Below are 25041 nucleotides of genomic sequence, written 5' to 3' on the forward strand. Positions count from 1 at the left end.
AATGCTAGTTTTTAACATTGAGTAAGATTTTTTTTTTACTATATTTGAATTGTCACATTCAATATGCAAAACTGCACATAACATGTGAAGTTTAAAACATGAGAGAAAAACACCAAGTGTGAGTTAGACTAGAAGTTTTTAACACTAAATACACTGTACTTCAGCTGAATTAATTAAGCAATTGTGTTCAACACATTGCTACACCATCCATCAGTTCATTTTCTGAACCAACTTCTTGCATTTCAGGGTTGGCTAGCATCAGGCACAATGTGGAAAGAAAAACCTGTGTCAAACCATATTCCCACCCCTTCTCAGCCAAAAAGCAAAGACACCCAATTATCCCAGAATGATCAAATAAAACCCTTAACATGTAAACTAAAGCAGCAGGAAGGAAAAAGTGATGGATAAAATAAATGTAATTATTTATATAAAAAAGGTACAGTAAGCAGTTGTAGTAACAGAATAATACTTAAAAGTAACCAGCCCATTTCTACATGGGCAAAGTGAGAAAGAAAACATTATTGGTGTTTAATTGCTACCCCCACTAGAGTGTAACACCAATACCTACACATTTAAATGGAAAGTAAATACAGTAATCCCTCGCTACATCGCGCTTTGACTTTCGCGGTTTCGCTCTATCGCGGATTTTATATGAAAGCATAACTAAATATATAACGCAGATTTTTCGCTGCTTCGCGGGTTCTGCAGACAATGTGTCGTTTTTACTTCTTGTACATGCTTTCTCAGTTGGTTTGCCCAGTTGATTTCATACAAGGGACGCTACTGGCAGATGACTGAGAAGCTAACCAATCAGAGCACGCAGTTAGGTTCCTGCCTGCTGAATGCGGTGTTAACCAGGAAGTCTCGTCTCGCTCATTCAGCATCAACGTGTTTCGCTGTGTAAAGAGTTGTGCTCTTTTGTGTTTATCTTTGTGCATAGTCAAGCCCTTCATTATGGCTCCAAAACGATCTGCTACTGCTTCAGGGGCCGTGCCCAAGCGCAAATGGAAGATGTTAACGATTGCGAAAAGGTAAACGCGTTTTGGATTTGTTGAAGGCTACGATTCTTTTATTTAAAAAGTAGGAAAGGAATATAAGATCTACGGCCGCAGTGTCCTTTTAACCAGGGTGCAAAACAAGTTGTAAGTGGATGTAATAAGGCATTAGTCTGGATGGAATCTGCTTTAGGGATTTGGATTGAAGACTGCCAGAAGAAGAACAACGGCAGTGCTACACAATCGCCTGAAGTGGCTCCTTTAGGGGCTGTAACGCTCTCCTTTGTTGTGCAGTAAAATAAAACTCATTGTTATCGGACAAGTCATCGTGTCATTGTTGGTGAGTATCCATAATTAATTTTCTACTTACAGTACTTAGTACATGTACGTACGTTTAGTGTCACTGTACACACATTTACTGTATACTATTTTTCTTGCATTGTACGTATTTATTGCTGGTGGCCTGTCTATCGTAATGGCTGTAACATATGTGATATTGGAGACACTCAATATCTTTAAAATAATATTTAGGTTTTACTGTATATAAACAGTGTGTTTATATACATAATTTCAGTGAATCTTACCTAATATCTAAGATAATACAACGGGATTATGCTGTATAACTCTGCGGGGAATATTTATAAACAGTGTGGGAGAGTTTTTAAGGCCTAAAATATATAAAAATAACCATACAAACATATGGTTTCTACTTCGCGGATTTTCACCTATCGCGGGGGGGTCTGGAACGCAACCCCCGCGATCGAGGAGGGATTACTGTATTAAACATAATCAGCTAAAGTTTGTACAAAGTTTTGGAACAGCTGTTGAAAGAGGTCAGTGAAAAGTTTTTGCAAAGCAGAAATAAATTATTTAACAGAAGAGTATTGTTTTTGTCTTGGAAAAGAAGTCAGAAAAAATTTGCTTGATTAATTAAACAGCAAAAAAAAAAACATTTGTCTTGTCATTAGCTGATCCTAAACAAACAATTAAAATGGTAATTTTTTATTCAATTTTCATTTTAATTTAACCTTAATTTCCATCACTAGGCAATTTTTAAAGATCAAATGTGTTTGGGCTGTATGGAGTAAGCTGCTCAGACTAGAGAGCCACCATCTGTAAATGCAAAACAACTATGGTAAACTATTGGCTTTTACAAGACTTTGCATTCAAACTGCTTGTAAAGAAAAGTAAGAAATCATCTTGATAAAAAGTAGCACTAAAACCTCTCTCTATTACCCAAGAATGTACATAAAAGAAAAGAGAGAGCCTTGAGTGCCACATAGAAGACACTCAAAGAAAAACATGTAAAAAACAAAGAAAACCTAAAAACATGAAACACCTTTTTTGTGTAAAATATCACGTTTGTCTAGCACTTCTTATGTGTGTAAGCACACACATACTTGATTTCTATAACTCTTGTTTTACTGTTATCATATTATTTTGTTTTTTTAAACCTCAGTTATTTTGATGTGAATTTTATCAGTGGAAATCAAATTCCTAGAGAAAAGCAAGCAAACTTTAACACTTCTGAATAGGATTTTTTTAAACTATACCCTAAAAGTCACATTCAACCTGACAGACCTCTTGCATAATATAAAACAAGAAAGTTTTCCTTAATTATTGGGTAATCATAAGTGAAGAAAACTTCCATTTACATTTCCTCTGTATATCAGTTTTAAAAGAGAACAGCAAAAAGATGCAGTACAAAAGAGATTAGCATTAATAGGACATTACCTGTAATACAATGTTAAAGTAATACATTTTTCAAATTAACTGGTTAATTTAAAAGCAGTTAGAAACAAGGTTTTGCCTAATAATGAACTAGTACAAAAGCAGTTTCAATATACAATAAGGCACATCCTGAAGTAAATGATATCACACTTACAATATAGGGAAAAAGTGTCCAAAATTTTACAGAAATAATATAAACCAGCCCTCAAAAACTGCAAGATATAGCCTCTGGATTTGTGTTTTCATTTTTTTATATAAAGCTTATTTTTAGTATGTCATGTAAATGATACCTTATCTTTTAGTAGGATTTCATAGGTTGTTAGTAGTGCATTGAATTTCAACCTTTTCGTTTGAGGATGGACCCACTCATAATCTCGAATCTAGAAATAAAAAAAACAAAGAAAATCCAAAATAATTGGATAGTAATAAAGGCTGTGATAACATATGACAAACTCAAAAAAAAAACCTATAATACAAATGAAAAAGTGACACCTAAACCTTTAAGAAATAATATAACAATGATTTGATAAATTCTGAATTTAACTCAAACTTGAAACTAAATTAATAAATTATGAAATTGGCCTATATGTAAGGGCCAATGAAATAAATGAGCATTATCTAATTTTTTTTTGGTACACCGAAGACACCCTATTACTGCCACAAGCAATGCTACTGAACACTGGTAGGCAGTTATGAATTATGATCTCTATCGCCCAGTTCACACTTGACTGCATGTGCATCTCCTTGTTACCTCAGAAAATCCTCTCTTGCCAGTGTTGTTGAAATAATTGAATGCTGTCATCTAAGTGTGAATTTGTGTCTTTCCTCTATAGACACAGAGACAATATTCACCAAAAAACTACACAATTATTATTTTTTAAAAATGTGACACTTACAGTAAGTAACATTGTTTCATGTATATGTGATGAAGATTAAACAGAAATCTGAAAAATTATTAGCACTCTTGTTATTTCAGTCATGGACCATAGAAAGCACCTGTATTTGGGGGTGTTGGGGTGTTGTGTTATGTGATTGCAGATACACAGAGATTAGAAAATGATTAACAATCATTATACACTTCTACTAATCCCAACGAAAAATCTCCTCATTATACTATGGTCTGAAATAAATGCCCATCAACAAAAAACAGTTAAGTTACTACCATAATTAAATAAATAATCAATAATTGTTTTGTGGTTCTTTACTCTATTTCATCATAGCTTTGCTCTATTACAAGAGCCTATGAGATCACATCGACTTCTTTTTCCTTTAAATATGACAACTGACTGTTATAATCCAGTTTAACTTTTATGTCTAAAACCTACCAGTTCACCTCTCTTTCTAGTTAAAACTTCATCACACATGACAAAATAAAGCTCATAAACAGCAAACATCATTCTGCTTATATTGTCTTCCTGAAAGCACCAACAATCTTACCTTTGGCAATTTTCAAAAGTACTGGATTTGACACTACGCATCCAGTATTGCGGATAATAATTACTACACATTTCTCCTGAATTTCATCTTGTGCTGCATGTTTACATTAAATGCATGCATTCCTAAAACAGAATACATGCAAAAATACACCTTGACAGTCAGGCTATGAGTATTTAATGTGAATGGGATTGTTTCTATTATTCATGTTTCAGGGCTACAGGGAGTTACAGCCTACATCATGATCATCATGAGGATGAAGGTAAACAATAATCATGGAGAGGATGCCAGTAAACTGTCAGGGAACACTTACCCATGTTGGGTCATTTCATAACTATTAATTAAGTCTGAAATTTTTGAGAGATGGAATTTAACTAGAGTTCCTAGAAAAAAAACTGTAAATATGGAAAACATTAAAACTCCACATAGATAGTGAGCAGGGACTGTTCCAGAAAGAGATATTAGATAATCCTAAAACTCAGAATAAATTATGGTTTGCTATAGCAGATTTACAAGGACTTATAAATTGAGCACTGAACAGCCAATTAACCATGAACTGCAAATCTGAGAAACAAAGGGAACAACATCCATGCCAGCAGAGAAAAAGATACTGGCGGCTATGCATGAAGATTATTGACATATCCTCCTAAAGAGGAGTAATACAGCAGCAGCTGCCAAGGAAATTGAGATTCTGTGGAAGAATATCACTGACAGAGTGAATGGATAAAAAAGGTAGTGAAATCCAGGTAAACTCTTTGTGATAAATTGCTGCACTGTGAAAAACATACTCCTGATGATATTACTATACTTGAAATGTTGTATGACCTTAAGTAAGCATTGTATTCCATTTTTGTAATATCAATGACAGGAAAAAAGTTTATGACATTAAGTGTTCAGCATATGTACACATTACTGTTGAATGTGCCTGCACTGAACTCTATAATTACATGCCATAACGGAACCAAAGGTTAATTACTTTCATGTCTAATTTGGCAACAAAAGACTCACAATACCCACTCTTTGAATGGTAACTTGCCATGTTCAAATGTTAGACCCCAGATATTTGGCCTCAACATTTGTACAGTAATAATGTGCGTGGCATCTCATATTTTAAGAATGGATAAGGAGACACATCTCTCTATTATATAAAAAAAAAAAAACCTGTAACAAGACAAGACACGTTCAGGGAGATGAGACGTGCCCTTCTCAGAAAGACAAAAGACACTTTCATTTCCTGCGAGACTACACTTTGTGCCAAGAGATTTAACCACGCCCAGGGCCTTAAAAAGACAAAGAGTAGATGACAAAGAAAAACGTAGTAAAGAATTCAAAAATGTTGGCGCAATACACATGCAGAGCAGGTTAGAGATAATGGAAGTAGGAAAATTCGAAAGTCTCAAAAAAATGATAACAAAGATTGCATTACCGCAAACAAAGAGAAAATATTACTTGGTTAAATAACGGAACAGCAAAAGAGATTGAATAGTGTTTGAGGATGTCTGGAGGAGAAGAGAGACAAGACAGTGAGACAAAAGAACAGCTGCTGTACAGGCTTTTAAACGTTCAAAGCGCTGCACGAGATGCAGATTACGCAGCACGACAGCAGCAGCAAGCCAGCAGCTGACCGAACAAAGACTAGGTAAAAAAAAAAAAAACTGTATTAGTTTCCCATTGTAGCCCTGTTTAAGAGGGGCTTTGGAGAAGCGACCATACTACATTCCATTAAAGAACCCCAAATTGAAACCACAGTAATAAGCATACTGGGTACAGGTACCTGCTGAAGAGAAGACTCTTCAGAGGAATTTCATTTTTTTAAATAAAAGTCAGAGGACTCCACAGAAGAGCTAAAGGTGGTAGCTTGTTCCACCAGCGAATCTATTATCAGTTATTATTGGTCAGAAATGCTGCAGTTGCTTAAACTTGATTGCTCATAGTTGTGAAATTCCTCTTTGTCTCTCTCAGGAACACAGACCTGTGTGTGTTTGTGTGTGTGAGCAGATGCTGCATTAAAGCTAGGCACACTTTGCATTGCTTTGCCAACATATGTGGCATCCCCAATGTTGTGAAGAAAAGTGCCCTTTACAAAAAAATTAAAAACGTAAAAAAATGAAACAGGAAATGTCCATGATTTGCATTGAAGTCAGCTGAAAGCCACAGAGTGTGACAGTGAACATGCTTTACAACATTGCATATATATATATATATATATATATATATATATATATATATATATATATATATATATATATATATAAAAGTCTCAGATATAAAGTGTTAACTTTCATGAACACTCTTCTACAGACATGTCAGAATGTCAAATCACGGTCTGATTACATTTTTCTGTTCGAGAAAAACTGAGTTGTGCGACTATGCTTCAATTGTTTCTTCTGCTTTTTCGGCTTCTTAAGTGGTACAGGTGGTATCAACATTTCTGATGGAACATTTATGGACTATGGCCTTATGATTGGATGCTCTGCTCCTTAATTATTAATCTGAAAGCATTAATCCTTCATATTAAGACTGCTGTCTGCAGGTCAATTTCAGAGCACTGGTTGCCCCGCCCCAGTAACTGCACTGAATTTTGTCAAACCTTTATTTCTGAAACAGGAAAATCGCATCCCATTCCAATAAGCAGGATCAGCAAGCTATCTGCAACTCATGGATAACGTAACTCTGACTTAATCTGTACCAGAAACACGCATTTGGTAAAATCCAGGATTCCTTAAACAGATTTAGCTTGATTTCTATTAATTTGAATTTACTTTAATTGGATTTCTCACTAATCCTGCTTTCTGGAACAGACCCCTGGCCTGTATTTGTGTCCATTTTTGAAGCCAGTCACAAAATGTTCAACAAAAACCTTCTTTCATAATGCTTCTGTTTTTTTTGGTTATGCACCACATATTCTTTCACAGTATTCATAAGAAAATGCTGGTGTCCCTTAATAATTGTCTCTCATCTATTCCCACCACTTTACAGTCTGTGGCATGTTAAGCAAAAAACCTCAAAAGAGTTATTTGGAATAGATTTTTGCTGTTTCTTATTGTTTTCCTTCTATATAAAATTGGTGTATGTTTCAGAACTATAGAGTACTGATTTAAAAATTAAATGACCATTAAAATTAAGACTTTTTAAAAATATAAAAAACACTGAAAATATATACAAAATGTCCATGTAAACAAAAATTATGGGATCAAAATTGGTAGACATTTTAATAAGAAATGTGCAAAGGGCACTTTACATTTTTAAACTAGTAGCACAAACACATAAATTCACATGTTCATTTTCTATACCTGCATACTGAAATATGTATATATTTTAAAGATAATAATTAAAATTTGTTAAAAATATATATCTACAAAGGACAGGCATAACAAATACAACTTTCTCTCTTACCGTATTTCTGCTCCCTATGTCCCCAAGGTACACTACTACATTCGTATCTGGAGCCCACGTTTCAAACTCTCTCTGCCAGGAAGTCAAGGTAGAGAGTGGTACTACCAATAGAAAGGGGCCATACAACTGGTGCTGATGGAACAGGTACGATAAAAATGAAATGGTCTGAATGGTTTTACCAAGGCCCATTTCATCAGCCAAGATCACGCTATTACACCTGAAAAGCAAAGCAAAGTTAAAACACCACCATAATATTTTACACGAGTGTCTCTGTCTATTCTTTCATTATGGCCATATTAACCTTGATATATTGTTCCACTGTTAATTTATTTGGTTTTTATAATAATGGGGTGATCTAAAGTGGTTATTTTAAGGTAGATTCATGTACACACACACACACAATAATGTGAAAAAAATCTCACCATCTTCCAGTTCTCTGGTTTTACATATATGCTTTTATTTACTATTTACTATTTAATAAAACAATCACTGTGAAAGTGAAAAATCAAGAAAGCAACTTATAGACAAACTATAATAAACAACAAAAACATAATTCAAGCACTATATAAATAACATTTATTATCATCATTACTATTATTATTAATTCCCACCTGCACCAGGAATGGGCAAGCCAGTTAAGCCCATCTAATTGGTAATCACGAAGCTCTAGGTTTTCTCCTCCAATATATGATGGTTGCTTTTTCAGTGTGACAAACCGAGGCCTCTGCTTTAGCACCTGTCAAAAAAACATATGTTTTCTCAGTTCTATAATATTCAAAGAAATTCTATTAAAACATCCCATTCCATTTTATTCTTTTGTGTATTTTTTTCTGGTAAAACTGGTATTACTTACAGTATGACTAATATTAACAAATGATTTTTAATTAATTATTTTCATAGCAAGCACAATCATGAGATGCTTAAGTCTACCACTGCTAATTTGCAACATACAGCAATATTACTATCTAAACATTTTTTAAACTTGCTTTTAATCTTATATTTAATATTTATTTGATACACTATAATAGAAGAAAGTACCATCTCAAGGGTCTTTATAGACTAAACAATATTAAAAATGAATTCCCTTAAAAAAAAAAAAAAAACATGACATGCAATAAAGAGGAGCTTCGTAGTTTACCCAGCAAGAGTCAGAAGGATCTATACAAATCCACAACAACTACTGTACAAAATAATAAAACTGGGGATATTGCAATAGTAATAGATTACAGAGTTTCAACAACCTGGAGTCTGTTTCTACAGCATAAATTGTTTAAATTCAGAGGTTATTACAACCAGTTCACATAATGTCATATCCACACTCACAGTGAATCATAACAGGAAAAATTTAGAGATGCACATTAAATAAACATGTACATCTTTATTGAATCCAGTGTATCCAAAGAAAGGCAATGCACAGTTTAGAAGAATGTGTAAACTTAATGCACATAGAAAGAGATGGGACTGGTTGAAATTCAACTGAATTTATTTAGAAGTACAATAAATAATAAGGAAGAAAAGTAACATCAAAGACAACATAAATAAATAGTTCAAAACCAAGTACTATACACTAACAGCAAAAACAAGATATAACACAATCACTAAATAAAAGTGTGGCCTTCAACATCAAAATGCTAGCAATAAAAGAACTACATGGACTGGCACTGTAAAAGAATTCCACAGTACAAGTTTCCCAAGATAAAGTCGGTTTTAAAAGGTAAGCAGAAGTTATTTGAATGTAGAGCTTCACTAGTGAGTGGAGGTCTGCTACCACCTTAATGTCAACTAGCAATCAATGTGACCATCCTGTCAGCACAGTCTCATTTATGTAACAAGGCTGTGTGTAAACCATGATATTTTGGCATTACTGTACAAAGACTATGTAATTTTTATATGCAGTTTTCAAAAGACACAACACACACTCCTGATATGAATTACCAATATTTACATTTGATAAATAACACATTTATACATATTTATAAATTATTTTTAATATGAATAATTACAGTTAACTACTTTAAAGTTACTTATGTATCTTGATAAACCCATTATATATTGAAATATACAAAATATATGGTCTTGTATGCATATACGGGAGTGTGCTCCTTGTTAAACTGTATAAGAAGTTGAAACAAATATAATTTTGATACTCTTCCTTTGAACTGTGTCCTAAAAAGGGTTTGAGTACAAGAAATCCTTTAAAAGAATTTATGACATTTAAATAGCAACCTTTGTTTTAATCCATAACTACACTGATCAATCAGTAGCACCATGCTCTCATTGTTTCTTAAAATAACTTTAACTTTTGAAAACTTACTTTACAGTCTTTAGAGGGGATTGTTTTACAGTTATTCCTATTGCTGAATTTTTCAATACAGAGTGGAAATTTTTTCTGAATCAGTATTCCATCTTCCCAACTGCATTCGGCATAAGGAAGCCCCATCCATTTGCAGAGATACTCTGGTTCATTAGAAGAGGAGGTTTTGTGTGCTGAAGAAAACATTTTAAGAGACTCACTTAAATACAAACATACTGCTGGACACTCATTTCATCTTTCACACAAGCAGCAAACTGTTTTAATATTCTGCAAGCCTCAGGTACATTTATAAGTTTTAGAAATAACATTTCTTGCCAAGAACTCTAAACTAAGTTTTATCATCTGACTTCTTTCATAACTTCAGAAAGTGATAGTATAACATTTAAGGGCAAGTTTATATAAATTCACAGAGATCTTTTTTATTATTCATAAAAATTTTTTTTTTTATTTCAATACATAGATTTACCTTATGCCATGTTCTTTTTTTTCAAAACAATCCTCATTACTAAGAAAAATGTTAATTAATACAAAATTAATTAGGAGTTACTACAATAATAATAATAAAATCATTTTATTTATAGAACATTTTCTTACATCTGAATGCAGCTCAAAGTGCTTTACAGAGAGTGCAAAACACAGTAAGAATAAAAACAAAATAAGAACAAAACAGAATTAACAATAAAATAAGAACACAACCAAACATTAGGAAATCCTATTAAGATAAAAATACATTAATATAACGCAGTGAAAACTAACTAAAAGCCAGGGTAGAAAAGCATGTTTTCAGCTGCTTTTTAAAAATACTAAGAGAAGAGGCCTGATGAATATCTAAAGGCCGGTTGTTCCAAATGTTTGGTGCATAAAACATAAGGCACACATATTTCTTCTATTTTATTTTAGGAATGTGTAGCAAGCATGCACATGATGATCCCAAGGACCTGTTTGGAACATATTCAGTCAGACATTCTGAAGTGTATGAAGGTGCTTGTCCATTTAAAGCTTTAAATACTAATAAAAGTATTTTAAAATTAATTCTAAATGAAATAGGTAATCAATTTAGTCATGCTAAAAGAGGGATAATATGCTCATGTCTTCTAGTGCAGTAAGTACTCTTGCTGCTGCATAGTTGTAATCTTTTTGTTGTCTTTTTCTATAGTCCTGTGAGAAGTTCATTACAATAGTATGGGTTTGAGTCAGCTTTTTAGCATCTTCCAAGTTGAGGAATAGACTTACACAGGCTATGTTTCTAGGGTGGAAGAAGGAAGTCTTCACAGCACTATCAATGTGTGGTTTAAATGTGAGCTCAGACTCAAGAATAACACCTAGATTTTTAACCCCATTTTAGTCTGTAGTGCCAGAGTGCTCAGACTGTTTATAACTTTGTACCTTTGTATTTCTGGAATTTCACTCTTATCTTCATTCAATTTCTATCAAAATTCTATTCATCCAACTCATGATATTCGATAGACAATACGCCGGTTTATTTATAAGACTGGGATCCTCTGGCACTACAGATATGTATAACTGAATATCATCAGCATAGATACGGAAGCTGACTCCATGCTCTGGCAGCATATGCAGGGAGAACAGGAGGTGACCCAGTACAGAATCCTGTGGTACACCATAATGAATATCATATATTTTTTGATACATGGTCCCGTAAGCTAATAAAATACTGCCTTCAATTTAAATATGTCCTAAACCAGTTTAAAACAGTTCCAGATAAACCAATACATTTCTTAAGATGCTTTAAAAGTATATTATGATCAACTGTATCAAATGCAGTACTTAAATAAAGGAGTACAATAGAAACATTATTCATATCCACAGGGATTCATAGATTATTCACAACTAACAACTAACAACTAAATCTGTTTCAGTGCTATTCCCCTGTTTAAAACTAGACTGGAACTTCTAATAAATATTGTTTCCAGAGAGAACGGCATTGATTTGTTTATAAAGCACTTGCTTAAAGATTTTGCTTATGAAAGGCAACTTGTAAATAGGTCTACTGTATAGTTACTGAGAGTAGGACTGTCTAATTTATGTTTCTTAAGTTAAGGCTTGACAAATGTTATTTTAAGTGTTTCTGGAAAAGTGCTAATGAGTAGTTTGTGATATCCAGTACTGTTAAAATTATACAGTCAATAACTTCTTTATTGACTGTATAAAAAAAGAGAAACATGTAGGAATGGAATCAATGTCTCATGCAGAATTACTTAAAATAGTTAAATATTTTATGGAGCTTAGTTTCATTAATTTTACAGAATGAATTTCATTATGTGTTGTGGGTCAAAAGGTGAAGGATACAGTATTGTGCCAACAGTCTGAGTTGTACTTGATTGCGTATCAGTAGTTTAAGTATTAAAGAATTGAGTGAATTTTACACATATGGAGGGGATGCAATGATTGGACAATGAGACAAAGGGGAAAAGTTTAAAAGCAATTATACACTGATCATGTAAAGGTATAGAATTGTGCATTTCAAATTACAGTAGTTTACATATTTCTAATTCTGGCCCAAAATATCTCTGGAAATATTTTTGTAATTTTGTATAAAAAGCCACAAGTTAAAGCATACCACTCAATGCCCAGCTATCTACAAAGTAAACAGTCAAAGACAGCACAAGGAGAAGCATACATTCAAGTAAATGAAGAATGAGTTGAGTAGTCAATTTAAATAATTTAACTGTGATTAGTAACTTCTCTTTCTATAATATCGCCCAAGGCCAGATAAATGTGATACCATATCTTTAAATTTTTTACTATTTATTATTGCATTAACAATTTGTTCATACTGTAAATATGCATACTAAAAATCACTTTCAATGTTTTAATGTCATTTTATCAACTTTTATAATGGTTTAAAGAAAGCAGAATGACAAAGAATAAAATTATAAACACATCAAATAATGAAAAGTACTCTAAGAGAAAAAGGAAAGCAGACCTTGGATGCTATCAGCAGGCATGATTTTCCCCAAAATTGCTGACTGTGTCCTGTTTTGATTATATACAATTAATATTTTATATATTTACCCACAGAAGATCTAACTCATTGCAAATGTTTAATTCAGGTTTGTTTGTTCATTTGTTTTAATTCAGAATGAGAAATGTCAGACCTGAGAAAGCTAATTTAACAAGTGTGATTAATTTCAAAGGAAATAATAATAATTCTTTTCATTTACAGTTAGGTCCATAAATATTTAGACAACTTTTTTCTAATTTTGGTTCTGTACATTACCACAATGAACTTTAAATGAAACAACTCAGATGCAGTTGAAGTGCAGACTTTCAGCTTTAATTCAGTGGGGTGAACAAAACGATTGCATAAAAATGTGAAGCAACTAAAGCATTTTTTTAACACAATCCCTTCTTTTCAGGGGCTCAAAAGTAATTGGACAATTGACTCAAAGGCTATTTCATGGGCAGGTGTGGGCAAGTCCGTTGTTATGTCATTATCAATTAAGCAGATAAAAGGCCTGGAGTTGATTTGAGGTGTGGTGCTTGCATGTGGAAGATTTTGCTGTGAACAGACAACATGCGGTCAAAGGAGCTCTCCATGCAGGTGAAAGAAGCCATTCTTAAGCTGCGAAAACAGAAAAAACCCATCCGAGAAATTGCTACAATATTACGAGTGGCAAAATCTACAGTTTGGTACATCCTGAGAAAGAAAGCAAGCACTGGTGAACTCAGCAACGCAAAAAGACCTGGGCGTCCACGGAAGACAACAGTGGTGGATGATCGCAGAATCATTTCCATGGTGAAGAGAAACCCCTTCACAACAGTCAACCAAGTGAACAACACTCTCCAGGGGGTAGGCGTATCGATATCCAAGTCTACCATAAAGAGAAGACTGCATGAAAGTAAATACAGAGGGTGCACTGCAATGTGCAAGCCACTCATAAGCCTCAAGAATAGAAAGGCTAGAATAGACTTTTATTAAAGAACATCTAAAAAAGCCAGCAAAGTTCTGGAAAAACATTCTTTCAACAGACAAATCCAAGATCAACCTCCACCAGAATGATAGCAAGAAAAAAGTATGGAGAAGGCGTGGAACAGCTCATTATCCAAACCATACCACATCATCTGTAAAACACGGTGGAGGCAGCGTGATGGCTTGGGTGTGCATGGATGCCAGTGGCACTGGGACACTAGTGTTTATTGATGATGTGACGCAGGACAGAAGCAGCTTAATGAATTCTGAGGTGCTTTAGAGACATACTGTCTGCTCAAATACAGCTAAATGCAGTCAAACTGATTGGGCGGCGTTTCATGAAACAGATGGACAATGACTCAAAACATACAGCCAAAGCAACTCAGGAGTTTATTAAAGCAAAGAAGTGGAAAATTCTTGAATGGCCAAATCAGTCACCTGATCTTAACCCAATTGAGCATGCATTTCATTTCTTGAAGACTAAACTTCGGACAGAAAGGCCCACAAACAAACAGCAACAGAAAGCCACTGCAGTAAAGGCCTGGCAGAGCATTAAAAAGGAGAAAACCCAGCATCTGGTGATGTCCATGAGTTCATGACTTCAGGCTGTCATTGCCAGCAAAGGGCTTTCAACTAAGTATAAGAAATGAACATTTTATTTCCAGTTATTTAATTTGTCCAATTACGTTTGAGCCCATGAAATAATGGGATTGTGTTAAACAAAATACTTTAGTTCCCTCACATTTTTATGCAATCTTTTTGTTCAACCCACTGAATTAAAGCTGAAAGTCTGCACTTCAACTGCATCTAAGTTGTTTCATTTAAAATTCATTATGGTAATGTACAGATCCAAAATTAAAAAAAAAGTTGTCTCTGTCCAAATATTTATGAACCTAACTGTATATAGTGCTTTTCTCTTTACTCTAAGCACTCTCCATGCAGGGAGATCCGGGACATGAACCCATGATCTACTTACTGCAAGGCAGCAGTACTACCACTACACTTCGATATTCCTTAAAAGTATTTAAAGCGGGAGTTGTTTTACATCCCTTTCCTATATAAGCTAATAGTTTTAAAACTGGGGACACTATGAAATAAAATAAAATAATCCCAATTTTTAAAAAAGTCTTTAAATTGCCTAGTTTTTAAATAAAACAAACACTAACTGAAAATGTTCTTCAGTTGTTACATATGTCAATGTGGTTATACATGACAGAAACAGTCCTCAACCTGTATCGTACACAAACAGCTGACAGATGGTATGCAAAGAAACTAAAGAAAAAAAAGGTTCAAAATTGGAACTGGATTGTTGGTTATGCAGCGACCACACTTGAGTTTCCACACTCAGCTGTACTTCAATTTCACTTTTCTGTCTAATGATGCTCTGGCTTTTCGACTCAGCCCTTCTCTTTCCCATCTCCATTCTCCTCTTCAGTGTCCATCACCAGTACCAAACTGAAGTTTCCTGTGTCACAGCTACCTCTCATTTACATGTGTCTCATGTGAGTACTCTCTTTCTTCCTCCCTCAACCCACAGTAGCAGTCTGCACAGACGTTCAGTCTCTCTCTCTCTCAGACCTGGTTTTCCAAAATTACAAAATTTGTAATTTTATTACAAATTATTTTTACTATTTTGGGGCACCATAATTTTAGAACAGTTTCAGAAATTGGCAGACTAAGACTGAAGAATATACAAACATGTACACACACATTTGCTAGTACCCCTTGTTGAAAAAAGAAGAACCTACAATTGTCTGAGGAAAAACGTGAAATTGACAAAACTAATTGGCACCAATCATTGTTTACTCCATAATTAACAAAAATCAATTGCATTCAATGTTTAGAAGATGTTGTGGAAATTCAAATAAAACTTCTGAAAATCATATTGATTTGCCTATTAATTTTTGTAAAATATCGAATCAGATACTTGATAAATTGCTCAGCCCTGCCTTCACCTTTCTTTTAAAAATATCTACAAGAAAAGCCTGAAGTTAGAAGCAATTTATCAAAACTGAAACCCAATATCTAATATATAAAGCAGACTCGATGCATGTATGTGTGTGTGTATGTATGCATGTTTGTATGTCCGCCATATATTCACCAGGCGTCCGATCAGGGCTCCTGGGGACTGGGCTCCTTTGTGACCAGGAGGAGGTCATGGGGTATGTTTGGTTGGGAAAAATGTTCGTGGTGAAGCGCAGGGCACCTTTTCACCGTCAGAACGTTCGCCACACGTCCCTGTACTTATTATCGACAAGATGGCCGTATGTTGCAACAGACGTTCATGGCGGTTTCATCTACCAGCACATCTGGTCACTGTGCGTCTCTCTTTACCCATGTTTCTTTAAATTGCCAAGAGATGGCGGAAGTGTCCAAGTATGAGAAGGGCGACTGCTTTCATCAGGTGAAGGGGAACTGCCGTATGGATGTAAAACGTGAACGACCCAGTGCACCTGACTGGCTTTCCATATTTGTGGTGCTATTTGCTCGCTTTCCAACTCACAGTATGATTTCAGTGTTGCTCTTTCTGACTGACTGGTGCTATTTGTTCACTTTCTGACGTATTGTAAACATAATAAATTCATCTCACTGTGGTGCTTAGTCCGTATGTAATACCATGTAACACATTATAATTGTCCTGCTTTTCGCTAATATATCCATGCCACCGAAAATAAGACATAGAATTGGAAGGTCCACTTCAGATACTAGAAAAAAGTCTATTTTAAGGGCGTCTAAAACGCCACAGCAGACAGAATCCAGAGTGGACCAACTTACAATAAAATGTGAATAAGAAAACTGTTTGTTCTATTTCTATGTTCTGTTTCTTTCTTTTGGGAAATTCACGGATTACAGTAATCCCTCCTCAATCGCGGGGTTGCGTTCCAGATACCCAACACCCCCAAAGCGATAGGTGAAAATCCGTGAAGTAGAAACCATATGTTTGTATGGTTATTTTTATATATTTTAAGCCCTTATAAACTCTCCCACACTGTTTATAAATATTCCCTGTACAGTTATACAGCATAATCCCTTTGTATTCTCTTAGATATTAGGTAAGGTTCATTGAAATTATGTATGTAAACACACTGTTTATATACAGTAAAACCTAAATATTATTTTAAAGATATCGAGTGTCTCCGATATCAAAAGGTTACAGCCATTACGACAGATAGGCCAGAAAGCAATAAATACATACAATGCAAGAAAAATTGTATACAGTAAATGTGTGTACAGTGACACTAAACGTACGTACATGTACTAAGTACTGTAAGTAGAAAATTAATTTTGGTTACTCACCAACAATGACCAACAATGACACGATGACTTGTCCGATAACGATGAGTTTAATTTTACTGCACAACAAAGGAGAGCGTTACAGCCCTTCTGCCGTTATTCTTCTTCAATCCAAATCCCTAAAGCAGATTCCATCCAGACTACTGCCTTATTACATCCACTTACAACTCGTTTTGCACCCTGGTTAAAAGGACACTGCGTCCATAGATCTTATATTCCTTTCCTACTTTTTAAATAAAAAGAATCGTAGCCTCATTGATGCTGTAATGGCGTCCTACAGCGGTGTAGCTTTTCCCTTCCTTCAACAAATCCAAAACATTTACCTTTTCGGCAATCGTTAACATCTTCCGTTGGCGCTTGGGCACAGCCCCTGAAGCAGTAGCAGGAGCAGATTGTTTTGGAGCCATAATGAAGGGCTTGACTATGCACAAAGATAAACACAAAAGAGCACAAAAGTTAACTCTTTACACAGCGAAACACGTTGATGCTGAATGAGCGAGACGAGGCTTCCTGGTTAACACTGCATTCAGCACACAGGAACTTAACTGCATGCTCTGATTGGTTAGCTTCTCAGCCATCCGCCAATAGCGTCCCTTGTATAAAATCAACTGGGCAAACCAACTGAGGAAGCATGTACAGGAAGTAAAAAGACCCATTGTCCACAGAACCCGCGAAGCAGCGAAAAATCTGCGTTATATATTTAGTTATGCTTACATATAAAATCCGCGATAGAGTGAAGCCCGCAAAGTCGAAGCGCAATATACCGAGGGATTACTGTATACATTCCCGGGCAACGCCAGGTACTCCTGCTAGTAAAACATAAAGACAACTCAACCTTCACAACTACCCGTGTTATTTTCTTATTTTGACCTGAAGTCATATTTAACTTGACTTACATTTCTGTTTCTTTTTATCTGGAATCATATGTAACTGTATAATTTTTATAACTTAAAAATGCTAACATTTTTTGCTAATATTTATTCTTTATCAAACCATGCTATTGTTTTTACATTAGAAAAATAACTCATTAAAATAATTTTATGTACAAGAAAAAAACTAAAAGACATACACAATGACACAAGCAACTAATCACTTGTTAAAATCCCCAAATGCAATATTAGTGAGAAAGGTGGAAGTTACAACATAACAATTTTAGATGTGACTAGTAAAAGTTAAGTATGCAAGTATTTAAGAGTGAAAGAAAATGGGGATACAGTGGTACACCAAGAAAAAGGTTGAATATCCATAGTCTAGATATACTGTGTGACATTTAATCACATATGAGTCACAATGTGCTGTAATTAGACATTTGCTTTGATTAATAGGTCGACAACTGCACAAAATCATGCAGTATGACTGCTGTTTTCAGTAACTGATCCAGGAACATGTTCTATTTTGCAGCATTGGCTGTATATTAGTGGGGCCCTGACCAGATGATACATTTAAGGGGGCATCTTAAATGTTTGGGATCTTCTGATTTAAGCTATTTAATAAATGATAGCTGAGAAAGACTAAACTGGTGATGGTTGCTTTTAAATTAAAACTCAGACATTTAAAGGGCAAAATTTTCTGTACTTGGAAACTTAGTCTGGGCAAATTTAAATATCACAGAACAACCTTGGCTTATCACTTAAGAGCAAAACATGCCAGGCAGCAAAATCTTTCTCAGACTACAACCATAAAAGTACAACTCAACTTATGTTGATGAATGAAACAAAATGTAAAACATTAACTATTGCTATTGATTACAACTAGCCATCCCCTATGGCTTCACCCACGTAGTAGTGAAACAGGACAGTGAAGAGGGCCCTGCCCGGCTCCCTACTCCTAATGTCACACTTCCCCCTCCCTTCGGCCCGTAACTTCGGATTAGCACAAATATATCTCTTCTGCAAGCAAACTATGATACAGAGCGCAATGACAGAAGTCACAAAATCAACCAGAATGTTCAAACAAATTATACAGGGCTCCAGAAGGCGACTAAAATGGTCGCCAATGCGATATGATTTTCTATTTTGTGACTAGTTTTTTCATTCCAGTAGCCGGTGGCGACTCTCTCTGTCAATCTAAGGAAAGTTTTAAATTTAAAGCAGCAGAAACAGCTTTTAATTATGTGCGAACACTCTCAGCCCACGTCTGCCTTTCCTATTACACTATTATCACGTGATTAAAGCCAAACCGGAGCGAGGCATCATCTGACACACCCACTCTGCTTCAAATGTCATCTCGCTAACTGCTGCGAGTAGGGATCTGAAATAGAAGAGAATCGAGCCACGACTACTCCTCGAATTCCATCCTAACTTTCCACGTAACACGCAAAATGTTCTAAGTTTCCATGTAACACACAAAATGACCAAACGAAAAATTTCCAAATTTTTCTCAATGCCCACTCGTCCAAATCCTGCCTTGTCTACTTCTGAATGAAACGAAGATAATTCAGTCAGTGGATTATCTGATACAGCCACCGGCGTCCGGAAATGTCCAGTTATTAAAGGATGACAACTCCGTCCCGTTTGCAAAGTCTTCTGCGCCCGCGGCTCCGATGCCTTGAAGACAGTTTAAAGTGGCTTGGTTACAGGAGTTCGCTTGGTTACGGTATGACAAGGGAAAGATGTATTGCAGCTTTTGTGCACAAGCCGGACAAAAAATTGCTGGTAAAACAGAATTCAGAGAGACAGATACACACACACACACACACACAGGCGCGCGCGAGACAGACACACACACACACAGGTGCGCATGAGACAGACATACACACACACAGGCGCAAGAGAGACACACACACACAGGCACGTGCTTAAGAGAGACACACACACACACGTGAGAGACAGACACACACACACACACACACACACACGCAGGCCTGTGAGAGAGACACACACACAGGCACGCGCATGCATTGTTGCAATGTTACTTTTCTTGGTTGTTTATTAAATTACGGATTTTTCAAATGTTCATTTTTTCCCTGTGCTTAAAACTCATTAAAAAAAGTGTTTTTAGCAAGCGGATTGTAAGGCTATAGCGCGAACTCTACTGCAAAAACTGCAGTGTTAGTTTTCTCTGTTGTTCAAGGTTTTCTCAGTGTTATTCAATGTTTTTACATTTAGTTTACTATTACGCTGTGCATTCAATGGTGTAATTAACTATATTTGTGCTTAAAAACTTAAAAAAATATATATTTACATACAGTTCATACAGTCTGGAACGGATTAATTGTATTTACATACAATCCTATGGGGGAAATTACTTCGGTTCCACTGTATTACTGTCAGACAAAATTATAGGCATTTTACGGAACTACAAACCAGTATTACTGAGAGAGAAAATTAAAGGCACACAATACAGTGATGCATATTACAGAAGCATACAAGGTTCCTTGTCATTTAATATAGACTGTTCCTACTAATGTTTATGCACTACTGTTCTAGCGCCCGTTATTGTAACGGGCTTAATGTCTAGTACTTAATAATTATAGACACATTTTAAATTTACCCTTTCTCTCTAAAATATTTGGAAAAAGTAGTCACCAATCGGCTTCAGTCACACCTTACGCATCACAATTTACTTGAGAAATTCCAGTCTGCTTTCCGCAGTGGTCAGAGTACAGAAATGAGCACTAACACATGTCATAAATGTCATTCTGATATTCTCTTATGAAGGAAACTCCACTGTAATTATGCTGTTAGACTTAAGTGCAGCGTTTGACACCATTGAGCATTCTATTTTACTGCACAGGCTGGAAAGTGAGGTTGGGCTCACAGGCACCGCCTTTGCCTAGTTTACTTCTTAGTTATCAAATTGATTCCAGTATGTACAGAAATGTGCTGACAGAACTCCATCATCATACACAGAACAAAGATATGGTGTCCCACAAGGCTCAGTACTGGGACCTTTGCTGGTTCCACTTTACATGCTTCCATTGGGATCTATCATTAGAAAACATCCTATTTTTCACTCGTATGCAGATGACACCCAGTTATGCCTTTCTTTTAGACCAAATGAAGTTTCTCCAATGTTAACTTTAATTAGTTGTTAGTGAATTAAAAAAGTGGATGAATGAGAACTACTTGTCTTTATACACTGATAAAACAGAGATATTAATTATTGGAAGGAATGATGCTGATTGAAACAATACTTTGTCATCATTTAGCCCAGTTGGAATCACCATTAATGAATCAACCCGCAATCTAGGAGTTATCTTTGACTCTATCATGTCATTTAAAGCACACATTACAAAGTTGTTTAAATCATGTTTCTTCCATCTTAAAAAAGCTGGGAAATTAAGGTGATTTCTAAATAAACAAGTTTCTGAGAAATTAATTCATGCATTTATTTCTAGTAGGATTGACTACTGCAATGCAGTGTTCACTGGATGTTCAAACATTTCAAACTGAATTCAAAAATTCCAGTGAATCAAAAATGCTGCTGCAAGAATTATTACAAGACCAAGAAAATATGAACACATAACACCAGTTCTTAAATCCTTACACTGGCTCCCAGTTAAGTGTTGGCAGATTTCAAAATCCTACGGCACATCAAGATGCCGGCCTGCTTATGACTCCAAGGATTCATAAAATAACAGTGGGAGGTCAAGCTTTTAGTTATAGGGCCCCTAAACTGTGGAATGGTCTGCCTGCTACTATAAGAGATGCCCCTTTGGTCTCAGCTTTCAAATCCCGGCTGAAGACTTACTACTTCAGTTTATCATATCCTGACTAGAGCTTCTGATTAACTGTACAGAATGGATCTCTGTTGTTAGTTATTAGCACTAAAACATAAGTAAATTTGTTACTAACCCTTACCTATTATGTTTCTTTTCTTGGAACTCAAATGTGACACTTGGTGCCACTGCCCACTTGCCAAGTTGTTTTGCCTGCCTAAAGTAAAGTCATCTCTGATGGAGAATCACAGAAATCATCGGGTAGAGGGTTCTTCCATTAGACTGGTTAGCCCTGCGATGACTCAGCTGTGGAATGGCCAATAGGGGGAGTCAGCTTGATGGCCAAGGTCTCCAGGAATTTGAACAAATTCAAATCATATTATGTGATATCATCTAGCAGTGAATTCTGCTCTGCACTTGAAAGATTTTAATGCACTATTATATTGTACCATTCCCAAGGTTTTTTTCCATTTTTTGTCCCTACAAGGGTTTTTTGGGAGTTTTCCATTGTCTTCTTAGAGAGTCAAGGCTGGAGGGCTGTCAAAAGGCAGGGCCTGTTGCGGCACTTCTTGTGTGATTTTGGGCTATATCAAAATAGACTGTGTTGTATTGTATTGTATTGTAACATTTTGCAATTAATAACAAATAAAAATTTTATCGTTTGACAGCCCAATAGAAAAACCATGCCAATATACACTTTCATGTAATTAAGCTTTTGAGAAGAGAAAAACTTACAGGGGAAGTCAGTGTGTACCTGTGATGATTTTCCTGTCTTCATTGCTGTAATAAAGAAAAACAAGTGCAGTCAGAAATGCACATAAAGCATTAGCTAATTTAGATAGATAGACAAATACTTTATTAATCCCAAGGGGAAATTCACATACTCCAACAGCAGCATACTGTCTTTAATGAAGGAGAAATTAAGCAGTTACAAATCACAAATAACAACGTTCAACACTCAAGTTCTAAAATAATAAAATTACACAATGAAATAAGCTGCATTTGCTACTCTTATAATCTAAAGACATGCTCTTAGGTTGATCATACTATATTTGCTTGATTCAATTCTGGTATTTATTAGGAGTATTGGATGTGCAAAGATTAAAGGGGTAGAGCTTATTCTAGGAGCACGAGATGTAAAGCACGAATCACTCACATATACAGGTGCCGGTCATAAAATTAGAATATCATGACAAAGTTGATTTATTTCAGTAATTCCATTCAAAAAGTGAAACTTGTATATTAGATTCATTCATTACACACAGACTGATGTATTTCAAATGTTTATTTCTTTTAATTTTGATGATTATAACTGACAACTAATGAAAGTCCCTAATTCAGTATCTCAGAAAATTAGAATATCAATTAAGACCAATGCAAAAAAAGGATTTTTAGAAATGTATACCCTGTATATTTATGCACCTGTATACCCATGGTTCTACTTACACGAAGGACAATTTGAATTAAAAAAAGGCAACCTAAACAACACATCGTTTAAGCTGACAATCAAAACAAAGCTAAACAGAATGAGTATGCCAAACAATGGAGCAATGCTCTACCCAGGATTTGTTCTTAAACTGTACACACAGAGGCTTGGACTCCCTCCAACAACTTCTACTTCTTGTACTAGTTGGAATAGTTACTAAAAATTGATAGTAATTTCCAACTCACTATTATTCTCACGAGTTCAGACATATCCCATCCGTTCAGAAATTACAGAGGTGCTACACGAGGATGTCCCAAGTCTCCATTGTTGTTTAATCAGTCTCTCAAAATTATTGCCATACATCTGTATGATTAGTTTAATTCACACTCAATCCAATCCAGTATGGTCCTGGGTCTACTCTCCCACAGAATTCTAATTCTGGTTTCCCACTGAACTAAATGTAGGCTCCTGATGTATTGTAAATTTAATGCTATGAAGATGAAATCTCTCCATTTTACCAAAGGCCGTTTTATTCAATATGCTTTAAAAATGAAGAGCAATATGGAACTAATTCTTGGACCTTTCCAAATTTTCCCATTCCCTGTATTGGCACTCAAACCTGCGTATTGCCTGGTTGGGTAACTTGTTTCATGATCCAAGGACTTTAGACAATCCAAACCCTAAAGACCAGATTCTCTAATCCTTCTTCCTCTTCCCTTTTCTATCTATTGTTATGATCACTCACTGTAGATCATGTGGACTCTAATGTTCTTCTCCATCTTCTTATCACACACTTCAGAGTCCTTTTATCTCTCTCTTAGACAAACTGTATCCATTCAATGCATTGTTTTATCCAAGTCCTCATATAAACAATTTCCTGTATATTTTAGCTGGCGAAGTGTCCATTCACATAATCCTTTCACTTCTCTAAAATTTTCTGGACTTCCCCTCTTTACAATTTAAAGCTCCTTCAGCTTTATGCTATGCAAATTAACTGTGATTCTTGGGGTAACATTAAAAAGTGGTCCTAAGTAAGGAATACAATGCACAAACATATTTTAATAAAAAAAAACTCCCCTAAAATGAACAAAATATTCCTTTTTCTAATTTCTCCCCTTTTGTTGGGGTCTAAGGGGCTTGCACTATCCACCTCAACCCCATGAATTTCATTTTCATATTCAAGTTATTGGAAGGGATTAATTTTTGATACTGTGTTGTACTTCTTCTATATTTCTCTTAAATAATATTTGATAGTTCTCATGAATCTGTTTTTTAATAGTTTATCAATCAAAATTTACACAAAATAAAAAATAGACAGTTTAATTAACTTTAGAACCATAAAAATATGACAATCAATACTGGACATTATTTTCAAGTAGGGTAATCACAGATAAGGAAAGACAGTGAATTTAATCTCTCACCTATAACTCTTTCAACAATCTGGTACTGCTTATTTAAATCAACTGTCAACTCTTGTTGACAATTGTAGTACTCAATATCTTCAGGAGATGCTTTTGAAAGCCTGCAGTGTAAAAAAAAAATAGGTTACAAAATTAAGGACAACCACATGCATAGAGAGGAAGAACTTTTATTTCCCATAAAGTAATATATGCAACTCATCATACCATTGCTTTATTTCTTCATCTTTTTTCTTAAAGTTCTCTAGCTTTTTCAGACCCTTTACTTTCTGTTGAGTCAGAGAATCTATGCTTTCCCAAGTACAATGAATGTAAGACCAGCCTTTCCATTTTACGAGGTAGTGAACTTCCCCTTCTTCCTTCTGTAGATCAAAATCAGCATTGGGATCTCCATTAGCTTCTATAGCATAAACTGTAGTAGTTGCGCCTGTAGCTGAAA

General features: G+C 35.2%; 1 protein-coding gene across 1 annotated transcript in view; it reads right to left on the reverse strand.

Moving 5' to 3' along the window:
• The window catches only part of chd2 (chromodomain helicase DNA binding protein 2), a 197597-nt gene that overhangs the window by 89698 nt on the left and 82858 nt on the right, over nt 1-25041 (reverse strand). Inside the window, exons 8-14 of the mRNA XM_039773298.1 lie at nt 24810-25035; nt 24606-24706; nt 22494-22538; nt 9871-10043; nt 8168-8292; nt 7557-7773; nt 3017-3106 (exon numbers count right to left, since the gene is read on the reverse strand). Of these exons, the coding sequence (XP_039629232.1) occupies nt 3017-3106; nt 7557-7773; nt 8168-8292; nt 9871-10043; nt 22494-22538; nt 24606-24706; nt 24810-25035 (977 nt within the window). The remainder of the gene's footprint in view (nt 1-3016; nt 3107-7556; nt 7774-8167; nt 8293-9870; nt 10044-22493; nt 22539-24605; nt 24707-24809; nt 25036-25041) is intronic.

The sequence above is a fragment of the Polypterus senegalus genome, chromosome 12 (genome assembly GCF_016835505.1).
Source record: "Polypterus senegalus isolate Bchr_013 chromosome 12, ASM1683550v1, whole genome shotgun sequence".
Classification (NCBI taxonomy): domain Eukaryota; kingdom Metazoa; phylum Chordata; class Cladistia; order Polypteriformes; family Polypteridae; genus Polypterus; species Polypterus senegalus.